Source organism: Panthera tigris, chromosome A2 (assembly GCF_018350195.1).
Source record: "Panthera tigris isolate Pti1 chromosome A2, P.tigris_Pti1_mat1.1, whole genome shotgun sequence".
Classification (NCBI taxonomy): domain Eukaryota; kingdom Metazoa; phylum Chordata; class Mammalia; order Carnivora; family Felidae; genus Panthera; species Panthera tigris.
In genome coordinates, this window is record NC_056661.1 from 36928204 (window position 1) to 36950011 (window position 21808).

A 21808-nucleotide genomic window follows, 5' to 3' on the forward strand; every position below is an offset into this window, starting at 1 on the left:
GTTAGGTGCACTCAAATTTGTGTGCGATCATTACTTATGGAAAGTGTTTTTCTCATATCTGTCTTACTTAAAAACGCAAGATGAAAATGGTGAATTTGAGCATGTAGAGTTGAGAGTCTTGAGGTCCAATAACTGTCAACTGGAAAGTATGCTGTCTGTTGGGGAGAAATCCCCGTATTGGCGACAAGGACTTTGCATTGGAAAGGGAAAGAGTGCCTTCCTGCCTTCACGGTTCTTGCCCTTTTCCTATCTCACCAAAAACAAGTCTCAGGTCATGTGCACACTTAGAAAGCAAATCCATGTTTGTACAGAAAATAAAAAGGCCCTGGAAGACAAGTGTAATGCATTGAGGTCTGTGAAAGCAACCAAAGAAGCAAAAGTCAAACAGCTGAAGGACAAAGCAGGCATCCTTGAAGAATTCTATGAAGAAAGAAAAGTGGCTATAGAAGAGTAAAATGTTCACGTGAGAACTATCACAAGTACTGTTGTATGAATGAATGTGACGGCCAGTAGAGATAATTAAAATTCTTTTTGAATTTTTTGCCAAATGCATTCAGAATTGTGCCTGTCCTTCTTACCTTGCTTTCTGTCACCCACATTTTCCTTTCTGTCCTAAGTGCTTGTCACACATTGTGTCATGTATTTGGGGTGGAAGAGGGAAGGTATCAGCAATAATAACATTGATGTCTGGATCTGCTTGGGATCCATTTACATTGGCGCATGGGTTTCAGTCCCATCACGTTGTCTTTTCATCCACGAATTAGGTCATTTTTGTTCAGGACCACACATGGGTCAAGAATGTGTAGGGAAAAAATCAATGATCTTGCTGCAGAAACCACAGAAATTTATTTCTGGAAAGTGGGTAGGGGCGCCAGTAGTACTGGATCCCTGCATCAGTTCTGCTAGTGAGATTGTTCACAGCAGACCAATCCCTAAGGAAGCTGAGTTATTTCCTGTCCCCCGATGTTTTAAGTGCAACTCCTCTGAGTCTTGACCAGAGCCCGCAGCTTCACTAGGGCTCATCTTTGCTGGCCGCCTCTGAACTAAACACGTTTCCTTCTAAGTCTGTGCCCATAAAGTTGTTCAGCTATTTTGCAGTTCAGTTGTCTGTCCCCAAGTTCATTGATGAGTCCTGGGGAGATTGGTTCCCACTGCCAGGCTGGCTTTGTCCTGGGCTTCCTTCTTCTCCATCTTGGTCACATGTGTCTTCATGGGGTCATTAGAAATTTGGTGCATTCGCTCACATGTTTCCTCCTTTGTACAGTATTTGCTTTTGTTCTCACGAGGAGATCAGGGCCTTTAGAGTCCCTCATTCACATTGAAAAGGAAATACTTCCTTCTCTTCCCTGGAGACTCAGCTTCTGTTAGTCCTTCCCACACCTGGGGTGGAGCCTGCTCTGTCTCACTGGCATCTTGTTTTTATCATTTCTAAGCTCTTTTGGGGAGCACGTACAGCACCCTGGCCACCTTTCTATTTTCAATCCCTTACAACAGAACCACTACATTCCAGCCACTCCAGAAAGCATTTGTTGAAGGACTGCCTGAGGTGCCGGAAGGCAATGCATGTGCCTTTCTCAGTCTAGAGGTTTTGTGTCAGTTTCTAGGAGTCTTTCAATTTTGCATGTGACTCCTGAATACATCCAGTGCAAGGTGAAACCCTTTAAAGCAACACCATGAACAAAATAGTCTGAGGGCAACACAGCAAACCAGCCTTTCTAAGCATTTCCCTTTGCTGCCTTCACTGTCCATGAACTGAGTCTTGTTCAAGTAGATTGGCTCCATGAAGTCGATAGTTTTCCATCTGAAATCTGTTTCCTGGAGATAAACCCAGACTGTGTGACAGTTCATATCAGGTTCTACCTCAGGTGATGTTGCTGCTCTAAGATTGGCCTTTTCCTCCACCAGGATATGTGAAGGTGGACGCAGGGGTTGTACTCCTGACGCTAGCGATGTCTGGGAGTGAGCTGCAATGGTGGGGAAGCCATATCCTGGAAGGTCGTCTTTCAGGGTGATTGTCTGTGTCAGGGTACAACTTCTGGACTGAGAATCAGGGCTCCCCACGGAGGTGTGAGACTAGTGATGATCCCTTGCTTCATCCTAATGGGTATGGGTGGTCACACAAGGTTTTTGACACTGAACTGAAATGCGCCTTCACCATCTCAAACCAAAGTCCAGCTCTGGGAAGGCACAAAGTGCAATGTTATTTGATGACTTTATGATGAAGGAGAGGAAACAGGTCTGAGAGCAGAGACATGGCAGCAGACAGAGGTTGAATTTCCTTTAACTTAAATGGGGTGTTCAGTTCATATCTCTGACTGTGTTGTCAGTCTGTGCATTTATGGGCAAGGTGGGGGAAGGGATATTTGCATCTAGGCCTTCAAGAGTGCTGGGAGGTACAAAGGCAGAATTTGTGGACCTTGGCTCCTGGACTGTGTATATGTCTTTCCCATCTTAGGAAGCTGAAAATGACACAGTATGAACTGGCGGCAAAGAAGAATCAGCTGGCAGCTGCAGGGAAAATGTGAAAATAGCTATGAAAGAAATAAACAAGTACAAGTGAGTTCAGCTACTAATTACCAGCAGCTCATGAAACCTCTCTTCATCTTTTTGTTTTTAACCTTTTTACAAGGTTAAAAGTCTATGTTTAGACTCAACATAGTAATGTAAACAAAAACTCAGAGGACATATGCATAGAGTATTAACAGACAAAAAGGTAAGATTTAGAAAGAACAAAACAATTAACTTCATCAACATTTCCAGATTTCAAGCAATGGCCAGACTGTGTGGAAACTTCATCCATGCCAACGTTCCTGGGGGGTGGTGTCAAGTCTCATAATCTGTCGGAAACAGCCTGTCTTAGAATGAATCGTACCATCAACATGGTAGTGCCATTTCACGGCCCTGGTCTTTGCAACCCTAGGAAACGTGGTGAAGATCTAAGTGAAAGGAGGAAAGAGCTTTATGATGAAAGACACTTGTCACATGATGAATTAGGGCACAATTGACAGTGGGAAGGAATTATGTGAACTCTGAACCCTACGGTCATGGCATGAGTTAGGAAAGGATGGAATAATAGTTCTGATCCTATTGTACATTTACAATCATGTGGAAAGTGTTTCACGTGTAAAATTGTATTAGGGGACAGATAGGAGGATGATGACAACATGGGCAGATTATTGAAAATCATACCCAATATTGGGCCTTATCTGACAAAAGCAACTATAACTCACAGGCAACAAAATGGACAAAGACAAGAACAGCTGCAGCAGACAGAACTCACCTTCAGATACCAGGGACCCTGAGCTCTGCCTGACATATTGAACCCTTAGTACCTCATGTGGGCGAGTGTAGTGGTCCTTGGAATTCCTAAACACGGACTTTTCATTGTTGCTTTTTCAGATCGCAGTTCATGAGAATAATGCTCAGGACAACTGGGTAAGTGTTTCCTTTCTCCTCCCTTCCCTCTTTGGTGCACAGTCTGGCACGACTGAAGGTGGATGTGTTTTTCTCTCCCAGATCAAGCCTCGGATCTGGGAGAGGGAAATGGCAGAGCAGAGCCGGGAGGTCGCCCGCTTGAAACACAGGTGTGGGAGGGAACGTGACATGAGTTTTTATGGGTGTTTTGAGGGATGACAGCTGTGCTGTTTAGTGTCTAGTCAGAGGACGTGGCATTGCAACTCTTACAGAAGTCCATTCTTTTTCTGTATCCAAGACTGGATGGGATGGAAGGAAAGAGGCTGCTTGAGGGATACAGGAGGCGGAGACCAATGCCTGGAAGTCCAGAGACGCAGAACCCTGGAGGAGAGGTAAGGGGCACGTGGTGATGTGCAGCAGCCTAATTTCTGCGGCAAAGCCTTTTTCTGTGGGTGATCATCGTGTGTCCTGGACAGAACCACAATTACTACCTAAGGACAGCAGGTGGTCTGAAGGGGTGACAGGAGGGCGTTCTCCTCTGGTGCCCCAGGCAGCGGAGCACCTGTCCCTGTGACTGGTGGAGCTCAGGCCCCTCCCCTGACTGTGGACCCTCCCACCTCCTCCAGCATCCCCTAGCTAAAGAGAGGATCCTGGAGGGCATGACGGGACATGGGCCTTAGCTTTCTTCCCACCTTGACACAATGTGAAGACTTTATTTTAATTTTATTTCAGGAGTTCATTTCATTACTACTTTTAATGTGTCATTTTTATTTTATTTTTTCTTGAACCATAGCCCTACGTTCATAATTCAGGCTCCATATAGCTTCGTCCTCTGATGTTATCAGGGCAAGTCTGTGGCTTCACTGCTAAATACCCATCGTTTTCCTTTTCTCGTTTGTATATTAGTGTAAGTACATTTCTATTCAGGTATAGTTATATAATAACTTTCCATGCAGAAGGCAGCTTATAGATAAGCAAAAAGACTGAACAATCCACCTGGAGCCTGAAGAAACATACCCAGGTTAAGCATTCCCTGATGATATACCCCATTCAGTATTCTCCATTTACCCTTTTTTTAAGCTCATTTAGAGAGACAGAGACAGAGAGAGAGAGAGAGAGAGAGAGAGAGAGAGAGAGAGAGAGTGTGTGTGTGTGTGTGTGTGTGTGTGTGTGTGTGTGTGTGTGCGTGCATCTGGGAGGACCAGAGAGAGGTGGGGAGAGAGAATCCCAACACTGTCAGGGTGGAGCCTGATGCAGGGCTGGAACTCACAAGCTGTGAGATCATGACCTGAGCCAAAATCAAGAGTCAGATGATTAACTGACTGAGCCACCCAGGCATCCTCATTTTTATTCTGAATCTGTAATGAAATGGTGATTTCCCATAATGTATACTGAGAAAGCTCTGTTTAAGTGATGACTTCGAGATTGCTAGTTGAGCCTGACCTGTCCACAGTTATTTGATTAATTGCGAAAAACATGAACTAGGGCACGGTGAGGTCTTTATCAAGGTGATGGGATTGTCCCCCTTATCCTTGGGGGTTACCTGAGGCATGTGGGATACCCTCTGCCTCTGGCCAAGGACCTGTGTAGGGAACAGTTTAAGATATTGGAGGAATGAGGTGAGGGTTTCTTTTAATTTCACACGGTCCACTAAAATAGAATAAACCTCTATCCCTTCTGGGGTCCTTAGCAGATCCAGAAACTGATGCAACCTCTGTGAGTTACAGCAGCTCTGACTGTACAAAGAATGCAGACAAGGACAAGGTAAATCCTGGGACCATTCTCAGTCGTAACACTTTCGGGAAACCCTCATCTGTCTCTACAGCACGCTCCCCTGGCCTAGTCTCGTTTTGTGTGTTGTGTGATATGTCTGCTTATTATTTGTGTTCCAAATGCACACTCTTAATCTAGGAGCCTACAAGCTTCTCTACAAGCTTCAGCCTGTCATCTTTTTGTGGTAAGTTTAGAAGCCCAAAGGGCTTAGAGGCTGAGTACCTTAAGACTTTACCATGAGTTTCTGGAAATAACGAGAGGAGGATGACCCCATATTCCAAACAGACGTCGCCTGGCCTGGGTCACCCCTTCCAGACCTCAACTCTGTGGGAACAGTGTGGCTGCTGTGTCTTCCTTTCTTGACTCTGGCTAGGAGATTAACCTGCTAGAAAGTCTACCATATTGTTTAAAATTGAAAAATGCAAAACCCCACCACTACTCCAACTTTTTATTTTGTGCCCTGTGCAATTTAAAACTTTTTTTAATGTTTATTTATTTCTGAGACAGAGAGAGACAGAGCATGAGTGGGCAAGGTGCAGAGCGATTGGGAGACACAGAATCAGAAGCAGGCTCCAGGCTCTAACCTATCAGCACAGAGCCCGACGCGGGGCTTGAACTCACAAACCGTGAGATCATGACCTGAGCTGAAGTCGGTCACTCAACCGACTGAGCCACCCAGGCGTCCCTGTGCCCTGTGCAATTTAGAGTGGTCTTAGACAAAGCCATTATCATCACTCATCACCTTCCCGTCTTTGTTGGTAAATGAGTTGTCTGGAATCCTTCCAGCTATACCTTAGGTAAAACTAATCTGAACATTGTGTCCTTCGATTGTGTTCATATGAGCAGTTTCTGGTTGTGTCCCCAGTCCCTGTTAGAGCTGATACAGTCTCGTGACACATCCCAGGAGTTTTATACCAGAAATCAAAGCACACTTGAATTAATTCTGTCATGTGAATTTTGACCTCTTGTTTTCTGTAGGACTTAATTACTCTGTGTCCTGTAGTATGCTTAAAATCAAAATTCCCTATGAATTAAGATGAACACATCGGAGCTTTGGAGACATTCACCACAAGTCACTTGTTCCTCACAGAAGACTCTCATTCCCCTGCAAGATCCCAGGCATCCTCCACTCCCCAGAGGTCTCAGAGGCCTTTGACAACACTTCAAGAGGGAAGACTCTTTTCAGGGAGAGGAGCAGAGGAGACAAAGCGAGGGTCTGGCTGCAGAACTTTTCGCCAGGAGAGGCTGTGATTCCACGAGCAGAATATGAGCCATTTATCTGCACTCAATTTGTTGTGTTCTTAATATACCAAAAACAGAGCATCAGGAATCACTGCAGAGGAGGGATGCAGGGTGAACTGGGACATAGATGCCTGCCTGCCTGTCTGGAGAATGCTACTTCATTACTATGTAATTACTTCTGTTAACCCTCTAGGACAGGACCCTTGCCATTTTACTTCCGCAGACATGGGCAGTGATGTGTGGTGACAGCAGTTCCACCTCTTGCATCTACTACCCCAAGCTGCAGGTGGTATCCAGTGGCAGGGACAGAGTTTTCAGGTACTGATGCTACTCTCTTGGATCCTGGTGGCAGAGAAGGTGGCAGGTGCTGACACATTCTCCTCTGGGTTACAGCTGCTTTTGGTATTGGTTCTCTTGTCTGGCATATGCACATAGCTGTCACTTCTGTTCTGCAGGACAGTGTGGATCCATGGGGACCGCCTCCATTAACTGGAAGATTCTGCAGACAAGATTCTGCAGATTCGGCCACCCCGACCCCTCCACCAGCAACACTTGGTAAGATGATCTGAGCGGTATGAGTTGACTTGTAAAGCACACTCATTTTTGTTGGTGTTAGGTCTTTGGCCAAGGTGCAGAGGTGGTACCACAGACCATTATGATGCAAGAGGAATGTGTCTGCCGCCATTACCACATTCCTCGTGTTTCATGATCGACATATCATCTTTCTGTCATTTCCTCCACTCTGTGTTGGTACAGGTGTCTCTCGTGGAGAAGGAATGGGGCTGTATGCAGAAAAGCAGACATAGCGGTTCAGCAGAAATGCCCTGCCCGTGTGCTGGGCTCTGTGAGGCATGAGGCACAGCCTCACGTATATCCATCTACTCGAGCCCCAGCCATCCATCATTGTTTGATGAGTGATGAAAACATCTGAATCAAGGCTTTTACAGGTCTTTGTCAGCGTTTACAGGATGGGTCTTCCACTTCTTGGGGATCACCTGAGGGATGAGGTACACCCTCTGCATGTGATTTGTGATCTGACTGGAGCAAAGAGTTTAATTGTTTGAGGAATGTGGGGAGGGTTGTTTTGTTTTGTCTTGTTTTGTTTTGTTTTGTTTTGAATCCCCCAACAGTCTACTCAAATCAGAATAAATGTCCATCCCATCCAGGGCCTTTAGCAGATCCAGAAGCTGGTGTCACTCCCGTGAGTGATACCAATACTGACTCTACCAAAAGTGCGAGAAGTACGAGGGAAATGCTCTGGCCATTTTCAGTTCTAAGTCTCTCCTGACACCCACATCTTTCTGTACAGCACACTCTCCTGCCAATGTCTCTGGTTTCTGGGTCGTATGATATGTCTGCTTGTGTTTTTATTTTCCAAACGCACAACCTTTACCGAATAGTCTACGGGCTTCTCTACTGTCCACCTGGCATCTCTTTGTGCTAAGTTTACAAGTTAAGTGTGCTTAGGGGTGAGGACCTTAGGGCTTTTCCAGTGTGTTCCTGGAAATAAGCCAAGGTGGATGATCCCACACTCCACTTGGAAGTCTCCTGGCTTGCCTCATTCTTTCTGGATCTCCTCAATGTGGCATCACTGCTCTTGCTGTTTCTTCCTCTCCTCTTTCTGTCAAGGGTTTTAATGTGTTCAGAAAATCTGTGGATATCTCTACAATTTGAAAATGCGAACTGCCTTCACTGCAACTTATATTTTTGTATGTGTCATTTAGAGTGGTCTTAGACAGCATAACTTTCATATCCATCAGCATTCGATCTTTTTGTGGTAAACATGCTGTCCAGAATCCCTTCAGGTGTGCCCTGGGTATGAACATTCTGAACTATAAGAGGTGACATACTTGTTGTAGAAAACACGCACTGAAAGTTAAGTTGTGAAAAGAAACAATTCCAAAATTACCTGTGTGGCAAGTCCCCACCATGGCCTTCACTTGGGTTCACATGAGCAGGTTCTCTTGTGTCCTGTGTCACAGGTACGGGTAAAACACGGAAATTCACACCAGAAATCAAAGTGCATTTGTGTTAATTTTGTTAATTAGAATTTTAGCTCATTTTTTTAGAGGACAAAAGTCCCCTGCAAATTTTACTCTACTTAAGCTGAGAAGCACCTCTGAATTAAAATAAATTAGCTGAGCCCAATTAACATGTATAGGCAAAGTGTTTCTCTAAGAGCATGCTTTCTTTCCAGATTCTCTGCAGGACCTCAGGATCCCTATCGCCCCATGTGTCTCTGTGCCACTGGATAGCACTTCCAGAGAGGAGGAGACCCTACTGTCAGGAGCGCAGCAGATCGGGCACAGGCGGGGGCTTAGAGGCAGAGCTCTGAGCCACAAGGGCTATGATTCCATGGGTGGAAACTGGGACTGTCATTCCTTCTCATTCTGTAGTTCTTCACATACACAATAAGCAGCCTTTGTGGCGGAGGGCGATGAAGGGTGGAGGGTGACCGTGGACTTAGATGTCTTCCTATGGGGAGTATGCTATTTTATTAATTTAGTATTCACTCCATAAATCCTCTAGGAAAAGAGCCTTTCTCTTTTCGCAGTGGTCACAAAGAGGGGACAAAGGAGCTGGGACAGAGGAGCTGGGTGGCGCCATTTCCCTCCTCTGCCCCCCAGCATAAACATAGAGCCACCTACTGGAAACAAGGCAATTCCCACACTGACTGCCTAACCTGCTTACACCAAGCCCCACCTTCCTGTGCTCTGGTGAGACTGGCCTTCTAGGTCAAGCTTGCCTCGGTCCCAGTGGAGCTGAAGACCAGCAGAAGCCCCTGACCACACCACCTCTCTTGACCAGACAGTTGTGCAGGGCTTCACTTCTCGTGGCAGTCGTTTCGAGTCTCATTTAACAAGCAGATCAGAGCAGACCTAGATAAAAGTCACCACATTCTGGCCAAGGACCATACATTGCCCATACAACTGGCCTGAAGGATAGTGCAGCCAGAACACAAAACAGTGCATGCAACACACACCACAGACACTCCCTGATGTGCCCGGCCCTGGACACTAGATGACATCCTCTTCATAAAGCCATTCATCTCACAGGCAGGTAACACAAGGAGCTTTTGGAACACAGAGAAGGCAAATACTCAGCCAAAATGCCAAGACAAGAGGAATGCATCCCAAATGAAGGAACAAGATAAGCTTATGGCCAGAGAAATGGAAGGAACACTTCCAAACTCATTCTATGAGGCCAGCATGGCCTTGAGTCCAAACTGCACACAGAACCCACTAAAAAGGAAAACTACAGACCAATTTCCCTGATGAACCTGGATGCAAAAATTCTCAACAAAAATTAGCATACCGGATCCAACAATACATAAAAAGAATTAATCCCCACAATGAGGTGGGATTTATTCCTGGGATGCACAACTGATTCAATGTCTGCTAATCAACTGATGGGATACATCACATTGATAAAAGAAAGCATAAGAATCACATGATCCTCTCAACAGATGCAGGAAAAGCATTTAACAAAATCCAGAATCCTTTCTTGATGGGAAAACAAAAATCCCTCATGAAAGGAGGGATAGAAGGATCGTGCCTCAACATCATAATGTCCAGATACGCAAGTCCCACAACCAATATCACCTTCAATGGGGAAAAACTGAGAGGTTTTCTCCTAAGGTTAGGAACATGACAGGGATGTCCACTCTGGCCACTGTTATTCGACATACTGTTGGAAGTCCTAGCCTCAGCAATCACACGACAAAAATAAATAAAGGTGTCCAAACTGGCAAGGAGGAGTCAAACTTTCCCTCTTTGCAGACATGATACTCTCCGTGGAAAATCCCAAAGACTCCACCAAAAAATTGCTAGGACTCGTACAGGAATGCAGGAAAGCCTCAGGATATAAAATCAATATACAGAGTTTGATTGTATCTCTATACGCCAATAATGAAGCAGCAGAAAGACAAATCAAGGAATTGATCTCATGTACAATTGCACTGAAAACCATAAAATACCTAGGGATCAACCTAACCAAAGAGGTAAAAGACCAGTACACTGAAAACAATAGAGGGGTGCCTGGGTGGCTCAGTTGGTTAAGCACCGACTTCAGCTCAGGTCATGATTCCCCAGTTTGTGGGTTCGAGCCCCACATAGGGCTCTGTGCTGGCAGCTTGGAGCCTGGAGCCTGTTTCAGATTCTGTGTCTCCCTCTTCTCTCTGCCCATTCCCTGCTCATGGACGCGCTCTCTCTCTCTCTCCCCCTTGCTCTCTCCCTCAAAAATAAATAAACATTAACAAAATTAAAAGAAAAAACAACAGAACGTCTATGAAAGAAATTGAAGACAGAAAAAGAAAATGGAAAGAAATGGAAAAACATTCCATGCTCATGGATTAGAAGAACAAATATTGATAAAATGTCAATACTACCCAAAGTATCTACACATTCAATGCAATCCCAATCAAAATTGCACCAGCATTCTTCTCGAAGCTAGAACAAGCAATCCTAAAATTTGTATGGAACCACAAAAGACCCCGAATAGCCAAAGTAATCTTGAAGAAGAAGACCAAAGCGGGAGACGTCACAATTCTGGACTTTATCGTGTATTACAAAGCTATAATCATCAAGACAGTATGGTATGGGCACAAAAACAGACACATAGATCAATGGAACAGAACAGGGAACCCAGAAGTGGACCCTCAAACATATGGCCGACTCATCTTTGACAAAGCAGGGAAGAATACCCAATGGACAAAAAGAGTCTCTTCAGCAAATGGTACTGGGAAAAGTGGAGAGTGAGAAGAATGAACCTGGACCACGTTCTGAAACCATACACACACACAACCTCAAAATGGATGAAAGATCTAAATGTAAGACAGGAAACCATCCAAATCCTAGACGAGAAAACAGGCAACCTACCTCTTTGATCCTGGCCACAGCAACTTCTTGCTTGTTGTGTCTCCAGAAGCAAGGGAAACAAAAACAAAAATGAACTATTGGGACTCAAGATAAAAAGCTTCTGCACAGCAGAGGACACAATCAGCAAATCTAAAAGGCAGCTGAATGGAATGGGAGGAGATATTTACAAGTGACATGTCACAGAAGGGGTTAATATCCAAAATCTATAAAGAATTATCAAACTCAACACCCAAAAAACAAATAATCCAATGAAGACATGGGCAAAAGACATGAAGAGACACTTTAACAAAGAAGACATCCAGACTGGTCACACATGAAAAGTTGCTCAACCTCACTCGTCATCACTGAAATACAAATCAAAACCACAAGGAGATATCCCCTCACACCTATCAGAATGGCTAAAATTAACACCTCAGGAAACGACACGTGCTGGCAAGGATGCAGGGAAAGGGAACCCTTTGGCAATGCTGGTGGGAATGCAAACTGGTGTAGCTACTCTGGACAACAGTTTGGAGATTTATCACAAAAACTAAAAATAGAACTACACAATGACCCAGCAATTGCACTACTAGGTATTTATCCAAAGGATACACAAACGCTGACTCGGAGTGGCACATGCATTCCAATGTTTACAGAAGCGTTATCAAAATTAGCTAAATCATGCAAAGAGCCCAAATGGCCATTGACTGATGAATGGATGAAGAAGATGTGGTATATTGATATAAAGGAATATTACTCGGCGATCAAAAAGAATGAAAACTGCTATTCACAACAACATGGATGGAACCGGACTCTATTATGCTAAGCATAATATGTCAGAGAAAGACACACATCATATGATTTCTCTCGTCTGTGGAATTTAAGAAATAAAATTGATAAACATAGTGAGAGGAAAGCAGATATAAGATACACACAGAGAGGGAGTCAAACGATAAGAGACTCTTAAATATAGAGAACAAACGCAGGGTTCCTGGAGGGTTAGTGAATTGGGGAATGGGCTAAATGCGTGATGGGCATGAGGGGGGGCACTTGGGATGAGGACTGGGTATTTTTTGTACTTGATGGATCACTAAATTCTACTCCTGAAACTGTATTCCACTATACGATAACTAACTTGGGCTTGAACTTAAAACTAAATAAATAAATATTAAAAATAAATAAATAAATGTAATACCAGTCAAAAGAAAAGAATATTTAAATCAGACTCTTTCAGTGGAAATGAAAGACCAAAAGTGATACAGACAACAAAGGATCAGAGAAAACATCAAGAAACAATGGCAAAACAACTAATAAAATGGCACTAAATATACATCTATCAATAATTCCTCTGAATGTAAATGGACTAAATGCTCCAATCAAAGGACATTGGGTAGGGTGTCAGAAAAGACAAAAGGAAAAAAGCAAGTAAACAAATAAACACACAACAAGACTGTGGGGGGCCGGGCCCCGGTGCCAGGCTGAGACCGGGTCGAGCAATGTTCCCTGTTGACTCAAGCCAACCCGGTGGTTCCCCCTCCCATTCATGTGGGAGGCCAGGCCCCGGCGCCAGGCTGAGACCAGGTCGAGCAACGTTCCCTGTTGACTTAGCCAACCCGGTGGTTCCCCTTCCCATTCCCCCACTTTCAAGGGCATACGAAAGCCTGGTCAAGGCTGAGAAAGTTAATTCCTGAAGCCTGTGGTCTGCAGGTGTTAGCAGTAATGCTACCTCCCTTTTTCTACCCCGAGTCAGATAGAAACAAACATGGGAACTGTGTTTTGCTAGCAATCTATCAACAAGGTCTTGTGACCCGTTCAGACAGTTCACAAGGTACACAGAACTAAATATCTTGGCTGGCAGTGATCATGTGAAACCTGTTTATTCTTAGAATGACCTGATCCACGAGAGCCTTATATTATAAAAGATTGTGTACAGCAACAATAAAGCCGTCACTTGGGCCATCAGCCCAGGGGACCCTCCTGTTCCCAAACTTTCTCTTCTCTCTTTTTTTCTTGCATTCCCCTACCCTCAGGACCCTGACCTCGGGGTTTGTCGCGCCGGTCGCGACACAAGACCTATCTAGATGATGCCTACAAAGCCTTATTTGGACCTAAACTCACCTGCAGACTGAAAGGGAGGGAATGAAGAAATATTTCTCATGCCAATAATGTCAAAAGAAAGCCAGCAGCAATACTTATATCAGGCAAAATAAACTCTAAAACCAAGACTGTATTTTCGTACCCTTTGGGTAAATACCTAATAGTGAAATTGGGTAAATACCTAATAGTGAAATAGCGAAATATTTATACCAGCATTACCAACAATAGCCAAACTATGGAGAAAGCCCAAATGTCCATCAACCGATGAAGGTATAAAGGAGGTGTGGGGTAGGTGTGTGTGTGTGTTATATATATGTATACACATACGTACATATATATGTATATACATACGTATATATAATGCAGACATACATAAAATGGAATATTACTCAGCCATCAAAAAGAATGAAATGTTGCCAATTGCAATGATGTGAATAGAGCCAGAATGTATTGTGCTCAGTGAAATATGTCAATCAGAGAAAGACAAATATGTGATTTCACTCGTGTGGAATTTAAGAAACAAAACAGATGACAACATGGGAAGAGGGCAGTAAAAGAGAAGAGTGGTAACAAACCATATGAGTCTCTTAATGATAGAGCAAAAACTGAGGGTTGATGGAGGGAGATGGGTGGGGGATGGGTTTTAAGGAGGGCACTTGTTGTGATGAGCACTGGGCGTTGTATGTAACTGATGAATCACTAAATTCTACTCCCGAAACCAATCATGCACTGTACGTCAACTAAAGCTTAAATTTAAAAAAATAAAGCTGTAACAAGAGATGAAGACGGACACTGTCTCATAATAAAGGGGACAACCAAAGAAGAAGATCCAACGATTGTAAATTTTTATGCACCCAACATACAATCACTGAATATATAAAACAATTAACAACAAATGTAAAGAAACTCATTTGTAATAATTTAAGGATGGTAGAAGTCTTTAACACTTCACTCACATCAACAGACAGAACCTCTGAGCAGAAAATCAACAAGGAAACAATGGCTTTGAATGACACACTGGACCAGATGGGTTTAACAGATATATTCAGAACACTCCATACTAAAATGGCAGAATGCACATTTTTTTCAAGTGCACATGGGACATTCTCCAGAATCGATCACATTCTAGGTCCCAAATCAGGCCTCCACAGGTACCCAAAGACAGAGATCAGACCAAGCATCTTTTCTGACCACAAAACTAGGAAACTTGAAGTCATCCACACAAAAGAAGAAAGAAAGAAAGAAAGAAAGAAAGAAAGAAAGAAAGAAAGAAAGAAAGAAAGAAAAAGTGAATAAAGGCCACAAATAAAGGGTGGCTAAACAACATGCTATGAAACGAATGGGTCAACCAGGAAATCAATGAGAAAATACACTGAAACAAATGAAAATGAAAATGAAAATGAAGATGCACTGGTAAAAACCTTTGGAATGAGGCAAAAGCAGTCTAAGATGGAAGTATATATAGCAATACAAGCCTACCTGACAGAGCCAGAAAAATCTCAAACAATCGAAACTTAACAACCAAAGGAATGAGAAAAAGGACAATGCAAGCCTAAAGACGGCAGAAAGAAGGAAATAATAAAGATTAAGGCAGAAAGAAGTGATAATAGAAACTAGAAAAACACTAGACCAAATCAGTGAAACCAGGGGCTGGTTCTTTAAAAACAGGAATCAACTTGAAAACCTCCTAGGCAGACTTTTCACAAAGAAGAGAGAAAGGACTCAAATCAATAAAATCACAAATAAGACAGGAGAAGTAACAGTCCACAACACAGAAATACAGTTAGAAGATAATATTAGGGAAAACTATAGGCAACAAATTGGACACTCTGAGAAATATGGATAAATTCCTCGAAACACATAAACTACCAAACCTGAAACAGGAAGATACATAAAATCTGAAACCAGAAAGAAACTGAATCAGTAATAAAAAAAATATCTCCCCCAACACAAGAAGAGTTCAGGGCCAGCTGGCTTCACTGATGAATTCTACCAAACATTTAAAGAAGGGGTGATATCTATTCTTCTCGAATTATTACAAAAAATAAAAAAGGAGAACTTACCAATTCATGTCATCAGGCCATCATTACCCTGATACCAAAGCCAGATAAAGACTCCCTTAAAGCAGAAAACTGCAGGGGCCCCTGGGTGACTCGGTTGGTTGACTGTCCAACTCTTAACCTCACATTAGGTCATTATCTTGCAGTTCCTGGGTTCAAGTCCCACATTGGGCCCTGCGCTGACAGTGTGGAGCATGCTCAGGATTCTCTCTCTCTCCCATCCCTCTGCCCTCCCTCACTTTTATGTACTCTAAGTAAATGAATAAACATTTAAAAATATATTTAGAATTTGTTTTAAATAAAACTGCAGACCAATAGCCTGATGAGTATGTATGCAGAAATTCTCATGAAAATACATTCAAACTAAAGTCAGCAATACATTAATAGAATCATTGACCATAATCAAGTAGGATATACTCCTGGGCTGCAAGGGTGGTTCCACATTCACAGATCAATCAACATGATGCACCACAGTAATAGTAGAAAGGATAAGAACAAGATGATGCTTTCCACAGATGCAGGAAAAGCAGTTGACAAAATGTCACATCCATTCATGACAAAAACCCTCAGCAAAGTAGATTGAGACTCAACCTACCTGCACATAGTAAAGCCCACCTGTGAAAAACCCACAGCTAATCTCATCCTCAATGGGGAAAAACTGAAAGCTTTTCCTCGAAGGTCAGCAACAAGGCAGGGATGACCCCTCACACCACTGTTACTCCACACAGTATTGGAAATCCTAGCCACAGCAATCAGACAACAAAAAGCAATAAGAGGCACCAAATCGGCAAGGAAGAAGTGGAACGCTCGCTATTTGTAACTGACATGATGCTCTCTATAAAAAACATGAAAGGCCCCCATAAAAATTGCTGGAAGTGATACATGAGTTTCACAAGTCACAATATACAGAAATCAATGTACAGAAATCCATTGCGTTTCTATAGCTGAATCATGGATGAACAGAAAGAGAAAGTAAGGAATCAATCCCATTGACAGGTGCACCAAGTACCACAACATACCAGGAATAAACCCAACCAAAGAGGTGAAAGACCTATACTCTAAAGGCTATGAAACACTGATGAAAGAAATGGAAGAGGACACAAAGAAATGAGAATACATTTCATGTTCATGGATGAGAAGAACAAACACTGTTAAATGTATACACTCCTCAAAACAATCTACACATGTAATACAATCCCTATCACCCTAATGAAACATTTGTCACAGAACTAGAACAAGTAATCCCCAAATTTGTATGGAACGACAAAAGACCCCACACAGCCAAAACAAACTTGAAGAAGAAAAGCAAAGCTGGAGACCTCACAGTTCCAGACTTTAGGTTATATTACAAACCTGTAGTGATGAGAACACTGTACTGGCAAAAAAAAAAAAAAAAAAAAAAAAAAAAAAAAAAAAAAAAAAAAAAAAAAAACAGGAACGAAAGAAAGAAAGAAAGAAAGAAAAAGAAAACACACACAGACACATAGATCAATAGAATGGAAACCCAGACATGAACTCACATCTATATGGTCAATTAATCCTCAACAAAGCAGGAAAGAATATCCAATGAACGAAAGAGAGTCTTGGGACACAGGGGTGGCTCAGTCACGGAAGCATCTAATTGTGGATTCAGCTCAGGTCATGATGTCAGCATTCACCAGTTTGAAACGCGTGTCAGGCTCTGCACTGACAGTGTAGAGCCTGCATGGGATTCTCTCTCTCCACTTCTCTCTGTCCCTCTTCTGCATGCGCTCTCCCTCTCTCCCTCTCTCTCTCTCTCTCTCTCTCTCTCTCAAACATAAATAAATTCACTTAAATAAAAGTCTCAAAATATGTTTTTAGAAAACTAGACAGCATCTTGCAAAACAAAACAAAACAAAAGACCACTTTCTTACAACATGCACAAAAATAAATCCAACATGGATAAAGACCTACGTGTGAAACGCGAAACCATAAAAATCCCAGAGGATAACACAGGCAGTATCTTCTTTGACAATGGCTGTACACACGCCTTTGTTGATATATCTCCTGAGGTAAGGGAAACACAAGCAAAAAGAATGGGACTTCATAAAAATTAAAAGCTTCTGTCACCAAGGAAATAATCAACAAATCTAAAACACAACCTACAGCATGATCATATTTGCAAACGACATCTGATGAAGGGTTAGTGTCCAAAATATATAAAGTTATACACACCCAAAAAATGAGAAATCCAACTGAAAATGGGCAGAGGACACGAATAGGTATTTTCCCAAAGATAACATACAGATAGCCAAGAGACACATGAAAAGATGCTCAACAATACTGATCTTCAGGGATATACAATTCAAAAGTACAATGAGATAACTCATCACGTCTTTCAGAATGACTAAAATCAGTGAATGACGAAACCACATGTGTTGCAAAGGATGTGGGGAAAGAGGAAACCTCTTGCACTATTGGTAGGAATGCAAACTGGTGCAGCCACTCTGCAAAACATCATGGAGATTCCTCAAAAAATTGAAAACAGAACTACCTTACAATCCAGCAATTTCACTATGTGATATTTACACAGAGAATACAAAAATAATACTTCAAAGGGATACAGCAGCATTTGCTACAACAGCCAAATTACGGAAACTGCCCAAGTTTCCATCAACTGATGAAGAAATTGAGATGTAGTACATGGAATGGAATATTATTTAGCTGTAAAACATGATATCTTGTCATTTGCCATGAGGTGGATGGAGCGAGAGAATGTTATGCTGGGTGAAATAAGCCTGTCAGACAAAGACAAATACCATATGATTTCACTAACACATGGAAATGAAACAAAACAAAGGGGGCGGGGATGGGGGGATTGGGGGAAGGAGACTGTGACAAACAGACTCTTAACTAGGAAACAAACTGAGGGTTTCCACAGTGGGATGGGGGGGGCGTGGAATGGATGAAACAGGTGATGGGGATTAAGACGTGCACCTGGGATGAGCACCCAGTGACGTGTGGAAGTGTTGCTCTATATTCACACCTGAAACTAATATTACACTCTACTTTTACCACCTGGAATTTAAACTAAACTATTACATAAGGTTAATGACACCTACCTACCAGATTTTCTGTAGTTTTCAATCATTTCACTACGTTGGAAAAATAACCATGGAAATTTTTAAAAGCATGTATAACGTGGGGGACAGTTTGTGCCCTTACCTCGGTCTTTGGTTCCGGCAGGACTCGGAAAGTGGGTCCCAGCTCATTCTTCTAGAAGGTCCTGAGACGAATATTTCATGTATTCACATCCTAACTGAATGCAGCTCCCGGTCTTCTGAATTTCTGTCAGGATTTCTCCCTGGAAACCAGCCTGAATCTGGAACAACCCATCCACGGCATCCATGATGCGATGTCGTGAGACCCCGCGATCCCAGGTCCTTTAATAAAATACGTCTTGTTCAAATACTGTCCGGGAAGTGAGGAATGAAACACGGGAACAGCCCACAAAATGCAAGGGCCTGTGCTGCTGACCGACTGACCAGTGCCCAGGGAAGCCACCCAGGGCCCTCTCCTCAACACTCAGTGCAACAAGGCAGCTTCTCTCTGGCGACTCAGGAGACACCAAGCTGCTGCAAGGCTCCCAAGGTCTCCCCTGGGGAGGGCGGCAGAACCTGCTGCAAACGCAGGTCTGGTCTCTGTCCTGAGGCAGTGGCAGAGGCCCTGAGAGCTCTGGGAGCAACAGAAGCCCTTCCTGCTCTGAGGTGCCCTGGGTCAGAAAAGCCGATGGGGCGCCCTCTGCCGGCAATCACCGTGCATAGAGAGGAGCCCGCCCCCAGGGTTTGTGGTGCTCGCACGCCCTCTGCTGGCCACCATGGGAATTCCTGCACTGTTGAAGGCCATGGCCCTCAGCTGAGGGACTGAAGGTGTTCTGGGCAAATAAGCCTGTTCTCCACATTGGGAGGGCTCTTAGTGACAGGGCCTGGGACACTAAGAAATCTTTTCCTTCTCCTTTCTTGTGAGTGAAGAATGGAACCACATTTATTTATGTAATGACATCATTTGTAACGCTTGCAGCAAGGGTCACAGAACAATAGCCCACCTATTTACACATGCTGAACAAGAGCTAATTGTGTTTACCACCAAAATACTTAGGTTAGATAAAGAACTGACACCTTTGAGAGAGAGATACCAGCTTCCAGCTATGGAATGAATAAGTCCTAGGGCTACAAGGTACAGCCAATAGAATAGAGTCAATCCTGTAATAATAATGTTGCATGCTTTCACATGATAGCTACACTTGTGGTTAAGTACAACATAATTTATAGACATATGGAATGACTACACTTTATGCCTAAAACTAATACAACAAATGTGTCAACAATATTTCAATAAATAATCGACATCCTTTACACTATTTTTAATTTCTCCTTCTTTGCCATTAAAAAACCATTCCTGGGGCACCTGGGTGGCTTAGTCAGTTAAGCGTCCGACCTCGACTCAGGCCATGATCTTGCAGTCCATGAGTTTGAGCCCCACGTCAGGCTCTGCCTGACAGCCCGGAGCCTGCCTCAGATTTGGCATCTCCCTCTCTCTCCCCCCTCCCCAGTTGGGGGTCTCTCAAAAAAAGAAAAAAAGTAAACATTAAAAATTAAAAAAAAAATCATGCCTAATTTAGACTCTGTGAAATTCCATTTATCCCACATTCTCTAACATCACCATCTTGATGTTGAGAGCTTCTCTGAAAAGTCACTAATAATATCTTTGATGGACACATATGTGACAAGGTCGCATGCAACTTACAGGGAGCTACACATCTGTTTGACTTTACTGTAAGCGCCTTGGCTAATAGTTTCAAATTATGAAAATGAGCTGGGTCCCAGCCCATTCTTCTAGAAGGTCCTGAGAGTCAACATTTGGCGGCTTCACTTCCCAACTGAATGCGGCTCCCGTTCCTCCCAATTTGTGTCAGGATTTCTCCCCCGAAACAAGCCTGAACCTGGAACAAACCAAGCCCAGCCTCTCTGACGTGGCGTCACGGGACCCCCTGAATCCACGGATCCTCCAGGGAAATACCGGCAGGGGAAATGAGGAACAAACCACGGAACAGCCCAGAAAAAGCGAGGGACTGTGCCGCCAACCGACCACCCGCGCTTCCAGGGAAGCCGCCCAGGCCCTGCCTCCCCCGCTTCAGGACTCAGCCCCATCACCTAGGAGACGCCAAGGGGCTGCGAAGCCTCCAGGGACTCCCCCAGGCGCGGGGATGGGGGCGGAACCTGCTGGAAACGCAGCTCTGGCTCTTTGCCCACACTCAGAAGCACTGGGTCCTCAGAAGCAAGGAAGCCTTTCCAGCTCCGGGGCGCCCTGGATCAGAAAAGCCTAGTGGGCGCCTTCTCAGGCCATCACTGGCCACGCAGAGGCCCGGCCCCTCCCTGAGCGTGGTGCGTGCGCGCCCTCTGCCGGCCGCCGTGCGAATTCCTGCAATGCTCAAGGCCATGGCTGCTCAGCTGGAAGTACTGACAGTGCAGCTGGTCCAGTGAAGCCTGTTCTCCTGATCCGGAAGGGTCTTGGTGAAGGGCTTGCTTGGGACACAAAGAAACCTTTTCCTTCTCCTTTTTACTGAGTGCAGAATGAAACCGAATTGATTGACCTAGTGATATCATGTGTAATGCCTTAAGCAGCATTCGCAGAAATACAGACTGCAAATTGACACCTGCTGACCTACAGGTCATGGTGTTTAGCACCGAAATACTTGGGTAAATAAAAAAGTTGACACCTCCGAGAAAGAGATACAGGCTTCCAGCTATGGAATGAATAAGCCATTGGGATCCAAGGTACAGCCCATAGAATAGCGTCAATCCTGTAAGAAAGCGTTGCATGCTTTCGCAATATAGCTACCCTTGTAGAGGTACCTGGAGAGCGTAATGTATACACACGGAATCACCATGATATATGCCTGAAACTAATACAACATGGTGAGTCTACTATATTTCAATTAAAAATGACAATATTATTAATTTCTCCTTCACCATTAAAAATTATTTCTAATTGAGAACATATGAAATTCCATTTATACCACATTCTCTAATGACACCATCTTGATGTGGAGAGCTTATTTTTCAAGTTGTCAATAATGTCTTTGAGGACACAAATGTGACAAGGTCAGAATGCGCATCTAGAGGGAGCTACACATCTGGTATAAATTTCCTGCCTCTATATGGGTAATTTCAATGAAAAGTGCTTCATGGACGAAGATGGATGAAATCATTTCCATCAGACTCATAGGTAGATAATTGTGCCTTCAAATAATAATTGTCATCTCTTCATACCAGAGGAAGGCTGGGTGAAGATATAGGTTTCTCTTTTGATGTAAGAGAAGGCTGTGGTGTTTTAAACTGCTCA

The 21808-nt window shown here is 43.5% G+C and overlaps 1 protein-coding gene and 1 long non-coding RNA gene across 3 annotated transcripts; one reads left to right on the forward strand and one right to left on the reverse strand.

Moving 5' to 3' along the window:
* Positions 1-583: 583 nt before the first annotated feature.
* Positions 584-20825, reverse strand: LOC122236714. 2 transcript variants are annotated; one of them, XR_006214918.1, is made up of 4 exons: positions 20617-20825; positions 18629-18846; positions 8339-8400; positions 584-2508 (listed from the first exon to the last, which is right to left on the reverse strand). It is a non-coding gene; the product is annotated as an uncharacterized LOC122236714 (long non-coding RNA). The 2 variants fall into 2 exon arrangements; XR_006214917.1 differs by having other exon boundaries at positions 584-2531.
* On the forward strand, positions 3535-7018 carry LOC122236709 (transport and Golgi organization protein 1 homolog). Its single transcript, XM_042979408.1, has 3 exons — positions 3535-3584; positions 3713-3806; positions 6885-7018. The coding sequence occupies exons 1-3, from the start codon at positions 3544-3546 to the stop codon at positions 6996-6998; spliced, it is 249 nt and encodes an 82-aa protein (XP_042835342.1). The 5' UTR covers positions 3535-3543; the 3' UTR covers positions 6999-7018.
* Positions 20826-21808: the final 983 nt, after the last annotated feature.

What these genes read in the sequence shown, in the direction of transcription:
- LOC122236709 (XM_042979408.1), top strand. Translation starts at nt 3,544, where the DNA reads ATGGCAGAGCAGAGCCGGGAGGTCGCCCGCTTGAAACACAG. An exon ending in GTCGCCCGCTTGAAACACAG is followed by an intron (nt 3,585 to 3,712) that starts GTGTGGGAGGGA and finishes TCTGTATCCAAG; the next exon opens with ACTGGATGGGATGGAAGGAA. An exon ending in CGCAGAACCCTGGAGGAGAG is followed by an intron (nt 3,807 to 6,884) that starts GTAAGGGGCACG and finishes TCTGTTCTGCAG; the next exon opens with GACAGTGTGGATCCATGGGG.